This window comes from Podarcis cretensis, assembly GCF_951804945.1.
Source record: "Podarcis cretensis genome assembly, chromosome: 2".
Taxonomy (NCBI): domain Eukaryota; kingdom Metazoa; phylum Chordata; class Lepidosauria; order Squamata; family Lacertidae; genus Podarcis; species Podarcis cretensis.
In genome coordinates, this window is record NC_137171.1 from 117,307,863 (window position 1) to 117,327,678 (window position 19,816).

Sequence of the window (19,816 nt, forward strand, 5' to 3'; positions counted from 1 at the left end):
TTGTGTGTGAGGAGAAGAGCATACACCTGAAAGACCTTCAGCTCCTGGAAGGGGGAGAGGGAGAAAAAAAGAAAGAAAACCCAGCTAGGAATCTGACCTCAGCACCAATTGTGGCACAGAATCCTGGCCACTAAACCATGGTTGAGAAAAGCCTGGTTGAACTCTCTAGACCAGCGAAAGGATTCCCTGACAGGAAATAGATTGAGAAGACTGGTAAAAAATATGGGAATGTTCAGGGATGCAGGAGAGGATATATTGTTGGATGATATCCTTCCTAACTTGCGTTAGCAAGTGCTATATCTTATCAGAGTAGCATTCCCCTTTAAACGCACAGCGGTTTGCTTGTTGCAGGCTCTTCTGAGCCTCTCAATATAAGATTCCTGGTAAGATCCCTTGTTCCGCTTAAAAAGAATAGACACAACAGTCTTATTAAAATCAATATAAAAGTAGTTTACTCACAATCATTCAGTTCACAGTGTGAAAGAAAGAGCATTTTTGGCAAAACATTCATTTTTACCGCTGCTGTTTTTCCTAGTAGGGAGAGGTTCATTCTGTTCCATATTTCTAAATTTCTTTTATCTCAAGCCACACTTTTTCATAATTTATATATATTTTATATTTTTTGCAGTTAGCCATATCCGTATTTTACTTTTTTATGGACTTCTATCTCAATACTTTACTCCAGCTCTTTTTTTTTCTTTCTTCAACTTTTATACTCATAACTTGGTTTTGTTTCTATTTAATTTAGATCCTGCCACTTCCCCAAATTTTTGAATTTTTTCTATAACTCTAGGGAGGGAACTTTTTGGATCTTCCACTGTAATTACTAAATCATCAGCATATGCTTTCAATTTAAACTCACTTTTCCCAGTTTTTATCCCAGTGATCTCTTTGTCTGCTCTTATGTTTCTAGCAAATACTTCCAGGACCAGAATGAACAACAGCGGCGATAATGGGCATCCTTGTCTAGTTCCTTTTTGTATCTTACGGTTGTCCGTTATCACCTGATTTACAATTAATTTAGCTTTTTGTTCTGAATATATTGCTTGTATTCTCTTTAAAAATTTGAATCCACAATAATTTCTTCAAGTACTTTTGTCATGAAATTCCAAGAAACATTGTCAAGGCTTTTTCAGCGTCTATAAACATCATTGCTGCTTCCTTTTCATTTTTGACCTCCAGATATTCTATCACATTCAAGCTATATCTTATATTCTCTTTCATTTGTCTACCTGGAAGAAATCCTGCCTGATCTTGATGTATATACTCATTTAATATTTTTTTTTATTCTATTAGCTAAGATGTTTGCAAATAATTTATAATCATTGTTTAACAATGAGATAGGCCTATAATTTTTAATTTGCAGCAAATCTGACTCTTGTTTTGGAATTACTGTAATGTAAGCCTCTTTCCATGTTTCTGGGATTTCACCTGCATTTAATATCTCATTCATGACATCTTTCAATGGGTTTACCAATTGTTTACTTATTTTTTTATAATACTTTGCCATTAATCCATCTGGACCTGGGGACTTGCCATTTTTTTGTCCACTTTATTGCCTCTAACACTTCTTGAGCTCTTATTTGTGTGTTTAAGATCACCATTTGTTCCTCTTTTATTTTTGGCAGATTACTACTTTTAATATATTCCTCTATTTTAAAAGCTTTTTCCTTCCCTTTCCTATACAATTCAGAGAAATATTTTACAAATGCTGCTCTTATTTCCTTCATCTTATCTGTGATCTTTCCATTTATATTAATTTTGTTTATGGAGTTTCTTTGTTCACTTTTCTTCAACTGCCACGCTAGCAGTTTTCCTGATTTGTTAACAAATCTGGCTCTGCCTCTTGTGAACAGAACTTCCATGAGCTGCCATACTCACATCCTCAACAGGGAGGAGATGTCACTCTGCGCCCTTCTTAGTGTATGAAGCAGCAGATCAGTCTCATAATCTGAAGGTCCCGAGTTGGAGTCTCTGAGAAGGCAACTTCCTCCTCTCTCTTCCTTTTTGCCAAGGGGTGTGTTCAGCTGTGCTCTCCAAGAAGGGAAAAGGGAAGACTGTGGGCATCATGGGTGGTGACTTGGGAGTCTTGATTGCTGTTATCTATATTAAGCATTTGCAAGTAATAAGTAAATAAAGAGAAAAACATATTCCTTGACCAGGAATTGAATGCAGACTGCATCAATGAGAGGAAAAAAAAATTAGAACCACAAGTAGATTTTAATCGGTGATATTTTTCTGTGTTAAACTAAGAAGAATGTTTAAATTAAAAAAGAATGACTCCTCTGTTCAGAAATGATGTGGGCTTCAGGGTGAAAATGTGGTGACCAAGTTTGCTCAGACATTAAATTGTTTGGCCTCTCGAACCATCAGTCTGTTTGTCATCTATTCAGCTCCAGCAACAAAACCTCAGCCCACAGGAAGCTGAGGGGGGAAACCATTCAGCTCTCTGTGGCTCCGCTGGTTAGTGTGTCTGGTTGTTAACCAGAAGGATGGTGGTTCGAGTCCATCCAGGTACAGGTTTGGGTCCCCCGCCCTCATGATCACAAGGTGAAGGTGATGACTGGCTAATCCATTGCTTCTCGTGCATGTGGGTTTGAATCTCACCTTCATCAACACTTTACCCCAAACTGAATTATGGAAGCTGGGCATAAGAACTCAAGGAGAGCCTGCTGGATTAGGCCAATGGCCCATGAAGTTCTCACCGTGGCCAACCAGAGGCCTGTGGGAAGACGCCCACAAGCAGTAGAAATTTATTTGGCCCTAACATACTTCCCCCTGACTTGCTAGATTTCTATATGCAAGGACTGCTTTTATACAGTGGAGGTTTCAGTCAGTCACATACAAAAACGGGTGGGAAGGGGAGGGCGTGAAGGAGAAAAAGGAAACACTTTTATTTAAAAACAAAAAAAAGGCAATCACATGGCTACCGGGTTCTTCAAGCGCTGGTCCAAAGGTAGCCAAAATGGCAACATCCATGCACAAAGTATCAGCAGGCATAGAGGAACCCCAGCAACTTTAGAAAACCTTCCGAAAACAGGCCAAAGAAGAACACACATTTCTAGTCAAAACAAAATAAAAAAATTCCTTCCAGTAGCACCTTAAAGACCAACTAAGTTAGTTCTTGGTATGAGCTTTCGTGTGCATGCACACTTCTTCAGATACACTGAAACAGAAGTCACCAGACCCTTCTATATAGTGAGAAGGTGGGGAGGGGTATTACTCAGAAGGGTGGTGGGATTGGGTGATTGGCAGATAGCTGTGATGAGCCTGCTGACGACTCTTAACGACTGCAATAGGTCTTACAGGAAAAAGCAAGGGGTGAGAAGGTGAAAAATGGCTTTGTCATGTATAATGAGATAAGAATCCAATGTCTTTGTTCAGACCAGGTCTCTCCATGGTTTTAAGTTTGGTGATAAGTTGCAATTCAGCAGCTTCTCTTTCCAGTCTATTTCTGAAATTCCTTTGTAATAGAACAGCTACTTTGAGATCTTGTATAGAATGTCCTGGGTGATTGAAGTGTTCTCCTACTGGTTTCTCTGTCTTGTAAACCAGTTTTAATTAATTGGAGTAAAGGGTTGCTGAAAAATTGTAAAATAAGGATGCAAAAAGGGGGAGATATGGGGAAGTCCGAGAAAGAAGGCTTATGAAAATGAGGTTATGAAATTATATTTGTGTGTTTGTTTTTGTTTGTCGATGTATGTATGTTATTTTGTCTCAAAATTGGAAAATTAATAAAAATTATTAAAAAAAAAAGAGTCGTCAACAGGCTCATCTCAGCTATCTGCCTATCACCCAATCCCACCACCCTTCTGAGTAATACCCCTCCCCACCTTCTCACTATATATAAGGGTCTGGTGACTTCTGTTTCAGTGTATCTGAAGAAGTGTGCATGCACACGAAAGCTCATACCAAGAACTAACTTAGTTGGTCTTTAAGGTGCTACTGGAAGGAATTTTTTTATTTTGTTTTGACTATGGCAGACCAACACTGCTACCTATCTGTAACTGGAACACATTTCTAGTGGCCTTGAAAAGCTGATTCTCTGATGCGACGGGAAAAGTGTGTGTGTGTGTGAGAGAGAGAGAGAGATGAGCACCCTACAGACTGATGCGTTTCATTACAAATCTAACTTGTAGTAGAATTATCTTTTTAGCGTTCACAGTATTTTGCGTTTCCCAACAATCCTTGACAACACTGCTGTAGGCAGGCGAAAGTGATCAATTCCCAAGTGCAGATACGGGATAACTATGAAGAAGGAGCAGCTGACTGTTATGAAACTGGGGCGGTAGGACTCTTGTTAAATGAACTACCAGGAAGAGGCGGTTATGAACCTGCCCTTAAACCATTTCCTACCTTTTGAGCCCCTCTGCAAAGCAAATTCCAACACCAGGGCTAAAATATACACATACAATATATCATTTTAAGAACCCCCAAGAGCTGCAAACACAGAGTATTTTAAGTAATCCCCCCCAAATGCCTTTTCTTTTTAAAACTAATGACAGATGTATTAAAGCTTGAGTGCTGCTGAGTAATGTTACTACTTCTAACTGTTCCTAGCTGGTTTCACAGTCCTGTATTTCTCCAGCCACAATAACTAGGGTTCGATCTTTTTAAGGGCAGGGTTTGTGGTGCATAAGAACACAAGACAAGCCTGGTAGCTCGATAGCTATGTGTTGAGGACGATCAATAGTAGTGAGCAATCCATTTTTCAGGGAAGCATGTTTGCCCCTATTGATCTTTGCACTGAGAGAGCACTTAGTAAGGTTTTGAGGAACTACCAGGGCTCTCCCAAGCCAAAAAACTAAATCAGGTACTTCCACCTGAGGCTGAAAAATATCAAGTCCTCACTTCCTGCATGCAAGTTAAGCTTTCAGACGTCCTTTTCTCTCTTGCATGGGTTTTCTCATGTGATGTGAGGCTGCCCTTCTGACTGAATCTCCTCCCACAATCCAGACACTGGTACGGCTTCTCTCCTGTGTGGATCCGCATGTGCGTCATGAGGTTCCCCTTCTGACGGAAGCGTTTCCCACAGTGCAGACACGGATATGGATTCTCATCTGTATGGATCCTCTCATGTATGACAAGGTTGGACTTCTGAGAGAAGCTTTTCCCGCAGTGCGGACACTTGTATGGGTCCTCTTCTGTGTGGATTCTCTCGTGTGCGATGAGGTCACATTTTCGACTGAAGTTTCTCCCGCAATCGGAGCACTTAAAGGGCCTCTCTCCTGTGTGGGTCTTCCCATGGATAATAAGATTGCACCTCTGAGAGAAACTTTTCCCACAGTCTGAGCACTTGAATGGTTTCTCACCTGTATGGATTCTCATGTGTTTCCTAAAAACTGAGCCACGAGTGAAGACCTTCTCACAGTGTGGGCACCTGTGTACATTCTCCCCTGAGTGGATTCTCTCATGTGCTGTAAGGCTCGAGCTGTGATAGAAGGTCTGGCCACAGTCTGTGCATGCATACGGCTTTTCTCTTGTGTGGATTTTTTCATGTGCCCTAAGATTTGAACTGTGGGTGAAGCTTCTCCCACAGTTGGAGCACTCGTATGGTTTCTCTCCAGTGTGGGTTCTTTCATGTACAAGAAGGTTGGTGCTCCGGCTGAAGGTTTTCCCACATTCTGAACACTTATATTTATCCTGTCCTGTATGCATTATTCGGTGTTTATGATTTCAGCTCTGTTGGTAGCTGCCTTTGACATCAGCACATGGCTTTAGGGCACCATAATCATGATCTTTCACTTTCTTCACATCCAAACAATCCTCTGGGAGCAGCTTCACTCAAATCTTTCCCAGATCCACTTGCTCCTGAAGCTTATTCTGTCATATTCTCAGGTACCTGTCCATAACCTGCCCAGGACGAAAGGGAGAATCATAATATGAGTTACATCCTGTTCTGGGTGCTTATTGCTTACAAATAAATATTACCCCACGTCAGGCTGAAGTCTTTTAGAACAGCCAAAAGGCTGTAGTGACACAGAAGATGAAAGGCTAGGATCTAAAAAACCTAAACAACTTGGGCAAAGAAAAAGACTTGTCTGACTGCAGAAAGACAAGCAGCTCAGCACCAGGTGAGCAACAAGACAATGCCCTAAGGCTGGGGTAAGGAACCTCAGGCTCAGGAACAAAAGTGACCCTTCAAACCTCTCTGTTTGGCCCTCAGGGCCACTAAGTCACGACCCCTCGCAGAGGCCTTTGCTTCCTTGAGTGCTTTTGCCTGACTTGAATTGTTATAAAGCCTTTCGTTGCATGAAAGGAAGAGAGAGATGTTTCTGTACTGATGGATGGATGCATTTTTTCTCCTTTTCTCTTTTGCAGCATTTGAAAACAGCACTTTTGCCTAGAGGCACAAAGAGCACAACTATTCTGAGATCTGGAACCTCTCTTCAGGGCTATTTGCAGGATATTCATATCATGTGGGCCAGAGGGAAGACTGCTTCATTTTGTTCTAAGACAGTAACGTGAACACAGCACAAGTCAGAGTTGGGTGAAGATATATAGCATCCCTTTCCCAGTAGTGATGTATGGAAGTGAGAGCTGGACCATCAAGAAGGCTGATCGCCAAAGAATTGATGCTTTTGAATTATGGTGCTGGAGGAGACTCTTGAGAGTCCCATGGACTGCAAGAAGATCAAACCTCTCCATTCTGAAGGAAATCAGCCCTGAGTGCTCACTGGAAGGACAGATTGTGAAGCTGAGGCTCCAGTACTTTGGCCACCTCATGAGAAGAGAAGACTCCCTGGAGAAGACCCTGATGTTGGGAAAGATGGAGGGCACAAGGAGAAGGGGGCGACAGAGGACGAGATGGTTGGATAGTGTTTTCGAGGTTACCAGCATGAGTCTGACCAAGCTGCGGGGGGCAGTGGAGGACAGGAGTGCCTGGCGTTCTCTGGTCCATGGGGTCACGAAGAGTCGGACACGACTAAACGACTAAACAACAACAACATATAGCATCCCAGCTTTTTTAAAATAAAGTTTCAAAGTCTTTAAGGGATTGCAGGATTTGGAACTCTAAGGGTTTTGAGTACTGCTTGAGAATCTTTTAGTTTTCAATGTGTTTTTTCCACGTTGCTTAATGCTATGCTGCATTTGTATGCTTAAGGTTAGGACTGCCTTTGAACCTCTTTATCGTAGGCTGCCAGAGAACTCCCTGGGAACGGCATATAAATGGTGCCATAAATAAATATTAAAATCGTCACCTGGGATTCTGCTCTAGGACACCTGCCCTAGGAAATGAGGCGGATGGTGACTGGACAGAGGGATGTCTCAGTGGCAGCACCCCCTACAGCAGAGACGGGCACTTTTTTAGCCTGAGGGCTACAACAACAACCAAAAAGAGCCCTGCTATTTCAGGCCAGTGTCCCATCGAGTTCAGCATTCTGTTCTCTGTGTGGCCAACCAGGAAGCAGCTGGTACCACAAGCTGTTAGGAAGCTGGGATAGTAAATAATGATATGAGTAATAACTATATTGCATACTGCTGGATTGCACCAGGAACCTCTAAAGAGTTTGAAAATAATGATTATGATAACTGTCAACAACAACAAAAACAGATTAAAAAAATTCAAGCTGTTTATTAAAATATGTGTAGTTAAAGGCCGACTAAAGCATTCTAGGCATCTTGGATAGGCTTGCATGAGAAGAATGCTTTGCCCAGAAATGTATTACTATTTTACAATCAAAATGATAAAGGCACTCCTTCCCAAAACACACACACACACACACACACACACGTGGATTTACCAGGGTGAAATGCCAGATAATCGACGAAACCAGAGTATCTGAACACACAACGGATCTTTTTTCTTCCTCTTCTTCAGTCTCTCTCCCTTCTTGCACAACCAGCTCTTGGGGTGCTGCTGTCCATTCTCTGGAACTTACTAGGCTCCCCTTTAAAACCCCTTCCTTTCCCTCCACGCTCACCTCTCTTTGCAGCCTTTTGCAATGCAAACCCTGCTAACTGCAGCTGGGAGTGGGGTGGGGAGATCTGTTAAAAGGCTCCAACGCGAACCCCCTTTTCTGCAAAGGTCGTAGAACAAGCCAACCCCGCCACCCACCTCCAGGGGGCGCGATGGGAAAAGGTCTGGTAAGGAAGTGGCTTTCCTATTCAATCGTCATCTTTCTTCCTCCTCCATTCTCTCTCTCTCTCTCTGGCCTTTCTAGGAACCGGGGCTAAACTCGGTGGATTTAACCATTTGAGTAATGAATAACTTTGCAGACACTCTTCTCTGGTCGATAATCCGACCTGTTTCCTGGCGCTTTTCTTATTGCAATGAAGTCTGATGCCGAGCAATTTGGTTGTGCAAGATAAATTGTGACTGGGGAACCTGAATGTGTTGATGTGCTTATATGTATACACACACACATAAAAGAGCCTGCATGGTAAAGTGCTTAAAGGCTGGACTAGGACTTGGGAGCCCAGGTCCCACTCTGCCACTCACAGGGTGAGATTGGAATAGTCACTGTCTGAGCCTAATCTACCTCACAGGGTTGTTGTGAAGATAAAATGGGGAGGTGGGGGGGCATGCATGCCAGCTTGAGCTCCTTGGGGTAGCTCAAGGTGGGATAGAAATGTAAAAAGAAACTTTTCCAGCTCTGCAATATCCTTCCGTGAAGCGAGATGATCAGAGCTGTATACAGTATTCCAAATGCAGTCTCAGCATAGTGTTATATGAATTCTAAGGTCATATATATAGAATAAATGTTCATAAATGTACAAGGCAAATACACATGCATAAGTATTGTTGTTGTTTAGTCGTTTAGTCGTGTCCGACTCTTCGTGACCCCATGGACTAGAGCACGCCAGGCACTCCTGTCTTCCACTGCCTCCCGCAGTTTGGTCAGACTCATGTTTGTAGCTTCGAGGACACTGTCCAGCCATCTCGTCCTCTGTCGTCCCCTTCTCCTTGTGCCCTCAATCTTTCCCAACATCAGGGTCTTTTCCAGTGAGTCTTCTCTTCTAATGAGGTGGCCAAAGTATTGGAGCCTCAGCTTCATGATCTGTCCTTCCAGTGAGCACTCAGGGCTAATTTCCTTAAGAATGGATGCATTTGAACTTCTTGCAGTCCATGGGACTCTCAAGAGTCTCCTCCAGCACCATAATTCAAAAGCATCAATTCTTCAGCGATCAATCTTCTTTATGGTCCAGCTCTCACTTCCATACATCACTACCGGGAAAACCATGGCTTTAACTATACGGACCTTTGTTGGCAGGGTGATGTCTTTGCTTTTTAAGATGTTGTCTAGGTTTGCCATCGCCTTTCTCCCAAGGAGCAGGCGTCTTTTAATTTTGTGACTGCTGTCATCATCTGCAGTGATCATGGAGCCCAAGAAAGTAAAATCTCTCACTGCATAAGTATAGTGTCTGAAATGGTAAGGTAAAGGTAAAGGGACCCCTGACCATTAGGTCCAGTCATGGCCGACTCTGGGGTTGTGGCACTCATCTCGCTTTATTGGCCAGAGAGCAATTCTGAAACCATTTTGACTCTCCCAAATTGACCTCAAATATTTCTCTGCAAGGAAGAAGGAAATGGGAAAAGCTTTCCAATTGTCTTTAGACTGTAGGGGCTTAGATCTCCCTTTAAATACAGTCTGGCAAGTATCTGTTAAGCTGAGCACACTATCAATATGTGTAAAAGATTCAGGAACTAAGTATTTACCATCTCAAAGGAATGGCCAGGCTACCCAGAAAAGGCAATCAGATAAGGCATTATCAGGTAGAAGCAACACACTCAAATTTCTGCTGGGGACCACCTCTTTCTGTGATATATGTATGTTTTGGGGGGTGGTCTTGAGCTACAGGGTAGGCAATTTCAAATGTCTATATAACAGCTTGCACACCAATGTTCTGGGCTCCTCTCCTTCCCTGCATGGGGGAGTGAAGGACCCTGTTGCAACAGTTTAATAAAGATCATGCTTACTAGCTGCTTTGCTTCTCAATATTCTCTGGTTGGCCTGTTATTTTCTTCTACTGATAGAGAACCTACATAAGGACTCTATACGGGCTCTTAGATACAACATAAGGGAAAGGAAGCAGTATTTCTCTTACCACAATAGATCTGTAGAACAGCATGATGATATCAGCAGTTTTATTTTCAATTCCCTTCTTAACAATTCCCAGGGTGGAATTTGCCTTTATCACAGCTGTGGCATATACTGGGTAGACAGATGTCTTCATCAAAACTGTCCACCACAACCTCAAGGTCTTGTCCCTGGCTAGTTACTGGCATTGCTAACTCAGTTAGCGTTGGGGTTTGTTTGGCCCAAAGTGCAAAGACCTTGCTTTTAAAACATGAAAAATAAAATGATCAGTTTGTATAATACAAATTGGGACAGCAACTCACAGGGATGAGCTTCCACTAAAAATAAATACATATAAAGTTTTATCTACAACAGCAATTCAAAGGCTGAGTGCTCTGTCTCTACATTGATATTTGCTGACAGGGTTGGAGTTCTTGTGCACGATTTCTTCAGGGGCAAATAAATAAAAGGCAACCATACAATGTGAAAAATTGTCAAAAGAGATACAATTCCGGCTATGGTCTGGTTCATCTAAAGGGGGTAAATCTGCCTCTGGCAAGTACCACTTCAGATAGCAGGGGGAGGACTCATGTTCCTGAATGCATAAAAACAACAACCCTGCATATAGAAAACTAGTGTGCCTGGGCTAAAATGATTCTCATTGGCACACTAGCTTTCTAGATGCAGGGTGTTTGCATATTTTTAATAGTGAAGTATTTGAACATATTGAGCTCCTTACTACCGTCAGAAATGGTACAGCTCAAGACACCAGTTTACTGCTGAAATAAGAACTACGAGGTTTTATTTGGGAGAATCAGGGGGGTAAATCCGGCTCAACAAAGTTTTTGTGTTCTCCACAACTGCCAGATCTCAGTCCTCACCCATCACATATTGATACCTGAAAGACTCCTTTGTCTTAACAACACAAATATGTAGCTCCAGAGAGACACCGCATTAGCACATTTAACGCTCAGCCGTGGTTTGCTTTAACCATGGTTTGTCTGTCCATTTGTTCCACCGCAGTCAGAGCTTCTCCAAGGTTCTCCCTCCCAAGTGGATTCTCTGATGCACACGAAGGCCTGAGCTGTGCCCAAAGTTCTTCCCGCAATCGGAGCAGCTGTACGACTTGTCTCCTTTGTGGCTTATCTCGTGGGCCAGAAGGCAGGACTTCTGGATGAAGCTCCTCCCGCAGTCCGAACACTTATAGGGCCTCTCCCCTGTGTGGATTCTCTCGTGGGTCAGGAGGCCCGACCTGGTGGTGAACCTTTTCCCGCAGGTGGAGCACATGTACGGCTTCTCCCCGGTGTGAGTCCTCACGTGAGCCCGGAGCGTGGAACCCTTGCCGAAGCTCCTCCCACAGTCCAAACACTTGTGGGGCCTTTCTCCCGTGTGGGTCCGCTCGTGGGCTTTCAGGTTGCAGCGGTGCTTGAAGCTCCTTCCGCAATGGCAGTGGTGGAGCCTCTGGTGACCGTTGCCCTCTTCCCACCCCAAGTTGCCTCCTTTACTGGGAAGAGCTCCATCCATGTTCCTCTCTGGCCTGTTCCCCTGCTGACCCGCAGGCCTCACTCCCTCTTTGCCATGACGCGAAACCTTGCATCTTCTCAACTCTCTTAGCTCCAGTTGTTCTGAGCTTTCCTGCTGATGGTGATGTCCCGCGGTTTCAAGTGCTCCTGGATGTGTATATATAAAAAAAGAACCTTGATGTGAAATCCTTCCTCTGGCTAAGAGTTCCCAACAGCAGCAAATCTCTGTCCTGTTCCTCAAATTTAAACATGGAATTGTAGAATTGGAAGGAACCCCACGGGTCATCTAGTCCAACCCCCTGCATTGCAGGAATCTCAACTAAAGCAAAAAGGTTCTCCACTCCAAAGAAGGAAGAATCTGTATCTTCACTAGTTTGTATCTAATTCTAGTCCTATCCGGAGGTAGCCATCAAGACAAGAAGACATCGTGTTGCATCTAATACTAGTCCCACCGAGAGGAGACCCATTAAATTTGCATGCTGTTTTTCCACAGAAATGTGCCCAAAGGGTCTCACAAGATAAGAAGAGCAACAACACAGCAAGAAAAAGAATCACAGTGACCTTTGTGTGCTGCCTCCTCAGGAGGTCTGGAGGGTTGGCAACATGAGAACAGGGCCTTTTCAGTGGTGGCTCCCCACTTGTGGAATGCTCTCCCCCAGGAGGCTTGCCTGGCACCATCATTACATAGCTTTAGGCACCAGGCAAAACCACGTCTTTTTTGCCAGGCCTTTGGTTCTTAATTATCTGTGGCCAACTTGAGTGGGTGGAATGTTTTAATCCTGTCTTTTAAAAACAGGATTGTTTTTAAGATTGTCTTTGTTTTGTTTTTTCTTTTATGCTCATTTCAATGTACGTGCTTGCCTTTTTATATATTGTAATTCACTTTGAGTTACCTAGGTTAACAAAGCAACCAATAAATTTAAATAATAATTAAAAAATAGCAGCCATGGATGTATACCAAGATTGCAATCACCTGTTCCATCTGCATGCTGAGGATGAGCATGAATAACTCTGGAATGAGAAAAACTACATTTTTGCGTTGCAATGGGTCAGTGTGTACCCAGCCATTGATTTACACCTGCTAAGCCACTTTCTACCAAGTGAGACTAATAGTCTACCCTAGCCCTGTATTAACTATTCCTGTGGCCGTGCAGTTAAGGATGGGTTTCAGGGACAGGAAAAAACCCCAGATCCTTTTAACTGGATCTGCCAGGAATGGCAATGGGAACGTCCTTCAATTCAGCCCCCGATCTGCTCAGGCACCCATGGAGTTCTTCTGCCCAGCGAATGCAGCTTACAGCCTGACACGGACTCATTTTCTCACCTGTGTGGATTCTCTCGTGTGCTGCGAGACTTGCACTATGACAGAAGCTCCTCCCACTTATGCGTCTTCTCTCCCTGGGGGCTTCTCTCGTTTGCCACAAGGGCTGAGCTTTCACCAAAGGTTTCCACTCGGTACTGCAATTGCCGTGGTTTCTCAACCAGGTGGATTATACGAATGTCTGAGCTCCACCTGGAGTCTCCTCTGAGGTCACTCTGGGCCTTTTCTCCCTTGCCATGCAGGGGGTTATTCTGGGCTATGGCTACTTGCCTCAGAGAGCCCCCTTCCGAACAAGAAAGGGTTTCGGCAAAACTCTTTGTCACATCCTTTCCCTGCTCCTTTTCCGACTCTCGCAGAATCTGAAGACCTGCAGCCTCGTCGTGACACTGGAATATGTCACCTCTTCCCAAGAAGCGCTTTTCTGGTGCCACCTGCACAGAACATCCATGATGAGGCTCCTTCACCTTGTTCTCGCGCATTTGCCCATCTACAAGAATAAGCAGAATGTGGTGCCCGTCACATTTAAAATTAAAGAAAAACTGGGTCCCCCCATTTTTCTATCCCTCCCCCAGGCCTTCTCATCTCTAGCGAGCAGATGAAGTCCCATGGTGGAAGTCCTTGCGCCAACAGGGTGACTTCCTTAGATACAACAACCCAATCAATTACCCATCATTCTGATGCAACCTGAGTCTTACCCCTTGTGTCCTTACCTCCTTTTCTTGCCTGTTCAGTGGCCTGGCAAACCTGCCTCTGCCAGGTGTCCAAGGGCAAGACCTGGCTGGCCTCAGAGGAATCCACAGCCATTATGATCCCCTGAGGTCGAGACATCTGAAGCTGCAATTAAAGAAAAATCAAGGCATTAGTGCTCCAAGAGAGGCAAATATTTGGTTTCTCCTCCAAAAATCCACTCAGTACGGGGTTCCCTTGCCCTTGGTCAAGAAACTACAGGTAATGCAGAATGTTGTTAGGAGACGCCCTATTCCCCTCACAGAATTAAACGATTCCCAGAGTGGTTTAACTACCAGTCCCTCTTCCCAGAGAACTCTGGGAATTGTAGCTCTGTGAGGGGAATAGGGAGTTGTCTCCTAACAACTCTCATCATCCTTAACAAACTACACTTCCCAGGATTCTTGGGGGGGAAGCCATGGCTGTTTAAAGTGGTATATAAAGTGCAGGAGAGTCCTTTCTACAGCTGCTGCCAGTCACTTGTCAGCAGTACTGAGCCTGACTTGGTATATTCCTGTATTCCTGTTTCTATAGAGGAACTTTATCCCAGCTGACTCCACCATAACCCCAGAAAGGTAGCTGCAAAAATCTGATCTAAAATGCTAGTGGCAACAGTATCTCTTCAGTTCCAATGCCATTTATCTAACCATCCGAGCTGTAACTGGATTGGCACCAATCAAGTAATGCAAAAATCGGGGCAGCCACTCTCTTCTGAATCCACCTTCCAGGACCACCAGAATGACCAGCATTGAACACCCCTCACCTCTCCTTCCTGTTTCACTGTGTTTTGCTGCTGCAACAGGAAATGCTCTGCCAAGGCCACCGCCTGGGCGCAGGTTTCAGGCCTGCCTTCCCTGACCCAGCTCTCCATATCCTGGGGCAGGACGGTCAGGAACTGCTCCAAGATCAGCAACTCCAAGATCTCCTCCTTGGTGTGTCTCTCCGCTCTCAGCCACTGGCGGCAAAGTTCCCTCAGCTGGCCGTAAACGCCTCTGGGCCCCTCCACCTCCTGGTAGCAGAACTGCCTGAAGTGCTGGCGCTGCTTCTCCCTCAAAGTGGACTCCCCTTGCAAGATGGCCGCCTTCACCTTCCCGTAGTCTCCCCTGTCCTGGGCACTGAGGCTGTTGAAGGCCTGCTGGGCCTCTCCGCTGAGGGCCGGCAAGAGCAGGGTCACCCACTTGTCCCGAGGCCACCGACAGGCTGAGGCTACTTGCTCAAAGGAGGCCAGGAAGGCCTTAGCATCCTCCCATGGGGAGGGCCCCTCTGATACCAGATGATTCCCCCATCCTGAGTGAGGGGCCTGCAACGTCTTAAGGAACTCCTGCCACTGGGCTTCCCAGCGTTCCTGAAGCTCCTCTTCTGGTTCATGTTTCACCTTCTGTGGATAGACCATAGCTTGTGATTCTCCAATCCCCTTGATGCATACAAGCTGTGGGGCTTTTGTGCCCCCCAAATCTGTCCACAATTTGACGTTGGGGGTGTTTTGCTCTCCCTTCTGCAATCCTGGGGCCTTTGCTGTCCCTTCATCCACAGACATGTTCACCTCCACTCTCAAGGTCTCCATTGAACTGTTCAAATGTAAGGAGGAGTTCCCAGCCTCTGGTGGGCTTTCTTTAAATCACTCCTCACAGTCAGTCCATGAATCTCTTGCTATATTACAGTCTTCTAGGAAACTATAAGTTGCAGGGTGTTGTGGTCTCTCCGATGAAGTGCTGCAGGCTTCACCTGAAAGGGAACAATATTTATGTGAATATTTAGTTGGGAACCACAGGCAAAGCAACTGATATTCCTGCCCTCACAAAGTGTCTGGACCTTCCTGATAAACTAGCTCTCTGGGTGCAAGGAGCTTAGAACAGACTAAACACTACTGTCCTAAGAAACAGCTTCTTTCTTATAATGTTATTTACCCATCATTTTCAAATGCAATATTACTGTTGCAAGGTGCGTCGAGCTCAACACTATTGTTGGAAAAGTGTGTTCCACACATCTGAAATAAAAGAGAGAGAGCCAGTGTGGTGTAGTGGTTAAGAGCGGTGGACTCGTAATCTGGTAAACTGGGTTCGCTTCCCCGCTCCTCCACTTGCAGCTGCTGGGTGACCTTGGGCCAGTCACACTTCTCTGAAGTCTCTCAGCCCCACTCACCTCACAGAGTGTTTGTTGTGGGGGAGGAAGGGAAAGGAGAATGTTAGCCGCTTTGAGACTCCTTCAGGTAGTGATAAAGCGGGATATCAAATCCAAACTCTAAAACTGAGATTGACAGAATTTCAAAATGATTCTTATCCATTATTTCAGGAATCCCTACAACTGTCTGGAAAGACAGGCCAATATAAACAGCCCCAGAACTGATGGAGAAGGATGAAGGATGGGCAAATAAATCAATGGAACTGTGGCACACTTTCCATTTTATGTTATGGTATGAGCAACTTGCAGAGGTTAAATATAAATTTGAGGTATGGCTCTGTTTCAGAGGAAATACTCTAACATGGATTATTTATTTTTAAACAATGCAAAATAAACACATCACTCGTAACAGTATTAACTGCAGATAACACAATTCAATTCCCTGACAGAGTTACAACTCCCAGTGTTTCCCAAGAAGAGGGGCTGTTTATACTAATATGGAACTGTAGCTCTGTGAGAGGAATAGGGGGCAACTCTCAGCACCCTTTAGAAACTACAGTTCCCAGGATTCTTTGGCAGAAAAAAAATGATAGTTTAAAGTGATATAATCCTATTTTAAAATGTATGATGTGAATGGAGACACAGAGAAGGAAGGGTTCTTCCTCTCATCTAGACTAACTCCCTGATTAGTGAAAGACATAAAATGCAACTACAGCACAGTTTCCCCAACAGGCGGTTGCTATTAAATACCTCCCATTAAGGGGAACACACCACCTCTCAAGGAAGAAACAGGCATTCCCTCAAATAATAGATTTCTCTTTCAGTGCAAAACTTCACTCTAATGTCTATCTAAGGTTGGCGGCAAGCAGAGGAGCCCAATCAGGAAAGCTGAAGAAAAGGTGGCAACTCAGGCTTGCCAACTCACCAGTGGGAGAAAAAACAACCACCTGCTCCTGTGTAGTTTAACATTGCGAGTGGTGTGGTACAGTTGAGGCTGAAGCTGCTGTTCCTAGGCACAGCGACAGAATCTGTGCAACAGTAAGAGCTGTTTGACAGTGGAATTTGCTGCCAAGGAGTGTGGTGGAGTCTCCTTCTTTGGAGGTCTTTAAGCAGAGGCTTGACAACCATATGTCAGGAGTGCTCTGATGGTGTTTCCTGCTTGGCAGGGGGTTGGACTCGATGGCCCTTGTGGTCTCTTCCAACTCTATGATTCTATGATTCTAACGCCTGGCAACTTTATGCTAGCTTCCAGAAAGATGCTGGTTTGAGCCCACCCAGGGACAACTGTGCACAGAATTACTGCATTACAGGGGGTTGGACTAGATGACCCTCGGGATCCCTTCCAGCTCAAGAATTCTGTGATTCTATGATTTAGTGTGTACAGTACACTTGTGACATCTTTCCACTTCTGCACTAGCATGCACTTTGCAGCAGGGATTTGGGGGGCGGGAAACCCCTGGGGCCCTCCAAATGCTATTAGGACTCCAACTCCCATCAGCCCCAGCCAGCACAACCAATAGTCAGGAATGATGGGAGTTGCAGTCCAACAACATCTGGAGGACCTCAGGTTCCCCACATCATTCTTTAGCAGGCTGTTTGGAATTGGTTTGATTTGGGAAGCTTTTAATGTTTAACAGAGCACTGTATTTTAATACTTTGTTGGAAGCCGCCCAGAGTGGCTGGGGAAACCCAGCCAGATGGGCGGGGTATAAATAAATTATTATTATTATTATTATTATTATTATTATTATTATTATTATTATTATTATTGGGAGAGGTTGAATCTTGTTGCTGCTGCCCTATTGTTCTCCCAGGAACTGGGGTTGCAGCAGTAGTTTCATTGTTTTTCCAGCAATTTTGCATTCTCTATCCAACTGCAGCTTCCTCCTGCCCCCTCCCCTTTTAAGCCCCCCCCCCCCCCATTTTCACTCACCTCTCCCTCGCAGCTTTGGCACTGCTGCACACTTCTCTCCCGGCTTGGCAGCCTGTTCTCTGCAAGAAAGAAGAAGATATTCAAAAGCCAGTTTCCCTCCAGAGGGGAGCAAGAGGGGAGGGGGTAGGAAGTGGAAGCCCTTTGTTTACCACAAAGAGATAGGTGCTTGAAAGGAAACAAGCCTTCAAAAAAACAAAACCCAAAGCAAGAGCCTTCATTTCCGGTTCTCCTTGGACTTCTTTATCTGAGGGAAAGTGCAGGGCATCCTTGGCTGCAGTTCTTGTTCTTTTTTCAAAATAAATCAGGCTGGAAGGGTGAAAAAGTCTCTTTCAGAACAGGCAAAAGAAACAACCTCATTGCACAGCACAGTGGCATTCGCACCCACGCCATGTGGTCACAGCCACCAACTTGGACAGCTCCAAAAGGGATGATAGTGTAGCACCCTGCTTGTGGTTAACGCTTAGCTGGAATGAAATATTCAACGCAGCAATAGAGAAATTAAAATAATAATTTATTTGTCAGACAAATAAATATGAGGCACAGTGGTATATGGTTACCAAGCTCTGGCCTGGCCTCCTGCCATTCTGGCCAGCACTTATATTTCCTTAATCCAGCCCCCTTGCTCCTCCTGTGGCTGCCTCTGTCCAATCAGCCTGGTTGAAATTCCTATTGGCTGTTTGCTAGAACCAATCACAAAAGATACACCCATTTCCTCATGCCCTTTTATGGGAAACAAAAAGATATATATTCTTCTATCTATAAATGACAAATAAGTAGTAATATATCTTACATGTGTCTCAACAAGGAACCTTAATTACCAGCTCACCTCACCCCATTGCCCTCCAAAACAAATGGTTTAATCTTAATTTTTTATCTTAAACAGATGTCAAGGATCTTGAATTCACATCATCATTGAAAGATCTCCTTCTCTTGAAGGTCTTTTAAACAAAGGCCTGACAACCATATGTGTGCTCTAATGATGTTTCCTGCTTGGCAGGGGGGGGGGCTGGGCTGGTGGCTGATGGCCCCTGTGATCTCTTCCAACTATATGAAATAAGAATCTAGCATAAGGATTTAACATTTCTTAGCTTCTAATTCCTTTGCATAATTACATTTAAGCCAATATATTTAATACATAACATAGATAGCTTTTTAGAAGACTAAACCTTTTCAAAGTAAAAAAAGGAAGGAACATTTTACAGCCTCAAAATAAGATAGAAAGAAAACCTCTTCTCCAGCCAAGCCAGTTGCCTTTTTCACTGCTCTTGACCTTTCAACCTTAGGAAAATATGGCTCAAGTTTAATGGGAGGCACATGGTTTTATTTTACTATTTACCCACTCTTAATTATGTTTTTCTCTGCTTTTTTATCTTCTGTAATATGTAGGGTCAGTGTAACCTTGGCTGTCAGCCTGTAATTCCCTTTGACTTTGAGAATTGTTTTCTGCTATATATCAGGGGGCCCCCTTGTCCAGGAGAATAAACATCTTGCCAAGGTTCTTAGGCAGCTGGTCTTCTGCCTGGCATGAACATTTGAAAATCTTCAAGCTCATTTTAAAATACAGGCCCTGATCAAGCCTTAATAAAAATGCAGGCTATGATTAGATGCCTCAATAGAAACATGGAGTTGGAAGGGGTTTCCTCGGGGTCATCTAGTCCAACCCCCCGCAATGCAGGGATCTCCACTAAAGCATATAAAATCACAGAACGCTGAGACAAATTCGAAAGTTTCAGCTTTTAAATGCGTTGCTGAAAATTTTTCTACTCCGCCAGGCCTGTGCAGGGAAATAAGAATGCATCTTTCCACAATGATTACAGTGGTACCTCGAGTTACAGGTGCTTCAGGTTACATACGCTTCAGGTTACAGACTCTGCTAACCCAGAAATATTACCTCGGGTTAAGAACTTTGCTTCAGGATGAGAACAGAAATCGTGCTCCAGCAGCAGGAGGCCCCATTAGCTAAAGTGGTACCTCAGGTTAAGAACAGTTTCAGGTTAAGAACGGACCTCCAGAATGAATTAAGTACTTAACCAGAGGTACCACTGTAATTGATTATTGCTTTCATTTTTTCATGGTTTTCACTGTATGGTTTTGTGTGTCTTTGTTGCAAACCACCTCACTATCTTTTTGAAATATGAAATAGCGATATCAGAGAGCCAGTGTTCGCGTA

General features: G+C 44.2%; 1 protein-coding gene and 1 long non-coding RNA gene across 2 annotated transcripts; both read right to left on the reverse strand.

Annotated features, from left to right (window-relative positions):
- Positions 1-4,579: 4,579 nt before the first annotated feature.
- LOC307209185 lies at positions 4,580-8,716 on the reverse strand. The gene is made up of 2 exons (XR_013835392.1): positions 7,746-8,716; positions 4,580-5,853 (listed from the first exon to the last, which is right to left on the reverse strand). It is a non-coding gene; the product is annotated as an uncharacterized lncRNA (long non-coding RNA).
- Positions 8,717-9,486: 770 nt separating this feature from the next.
- LOC307209114 (uncharacterized protein) lies at positions 9,487-18,013 on the reverse strand. Its single transcript, XM_079964214.1, is given in 6 exon segments — positions 9,487-11,692; positions 12,870-12,925; positions 12,927-13,353; positions 13,577-13,700; positions 14,356-15,291; positions 17,643-18,013. Coding segments are annotated over 5 exon segments (2,055 nt in total). The 5' UTR covers positions 15,157-15,291; positions 17,643-18,013; the 3' UTR covers positions 9,487-11,045.
- Positions 18,014-19,816: the final 1,803 nt, after the last annotated feature.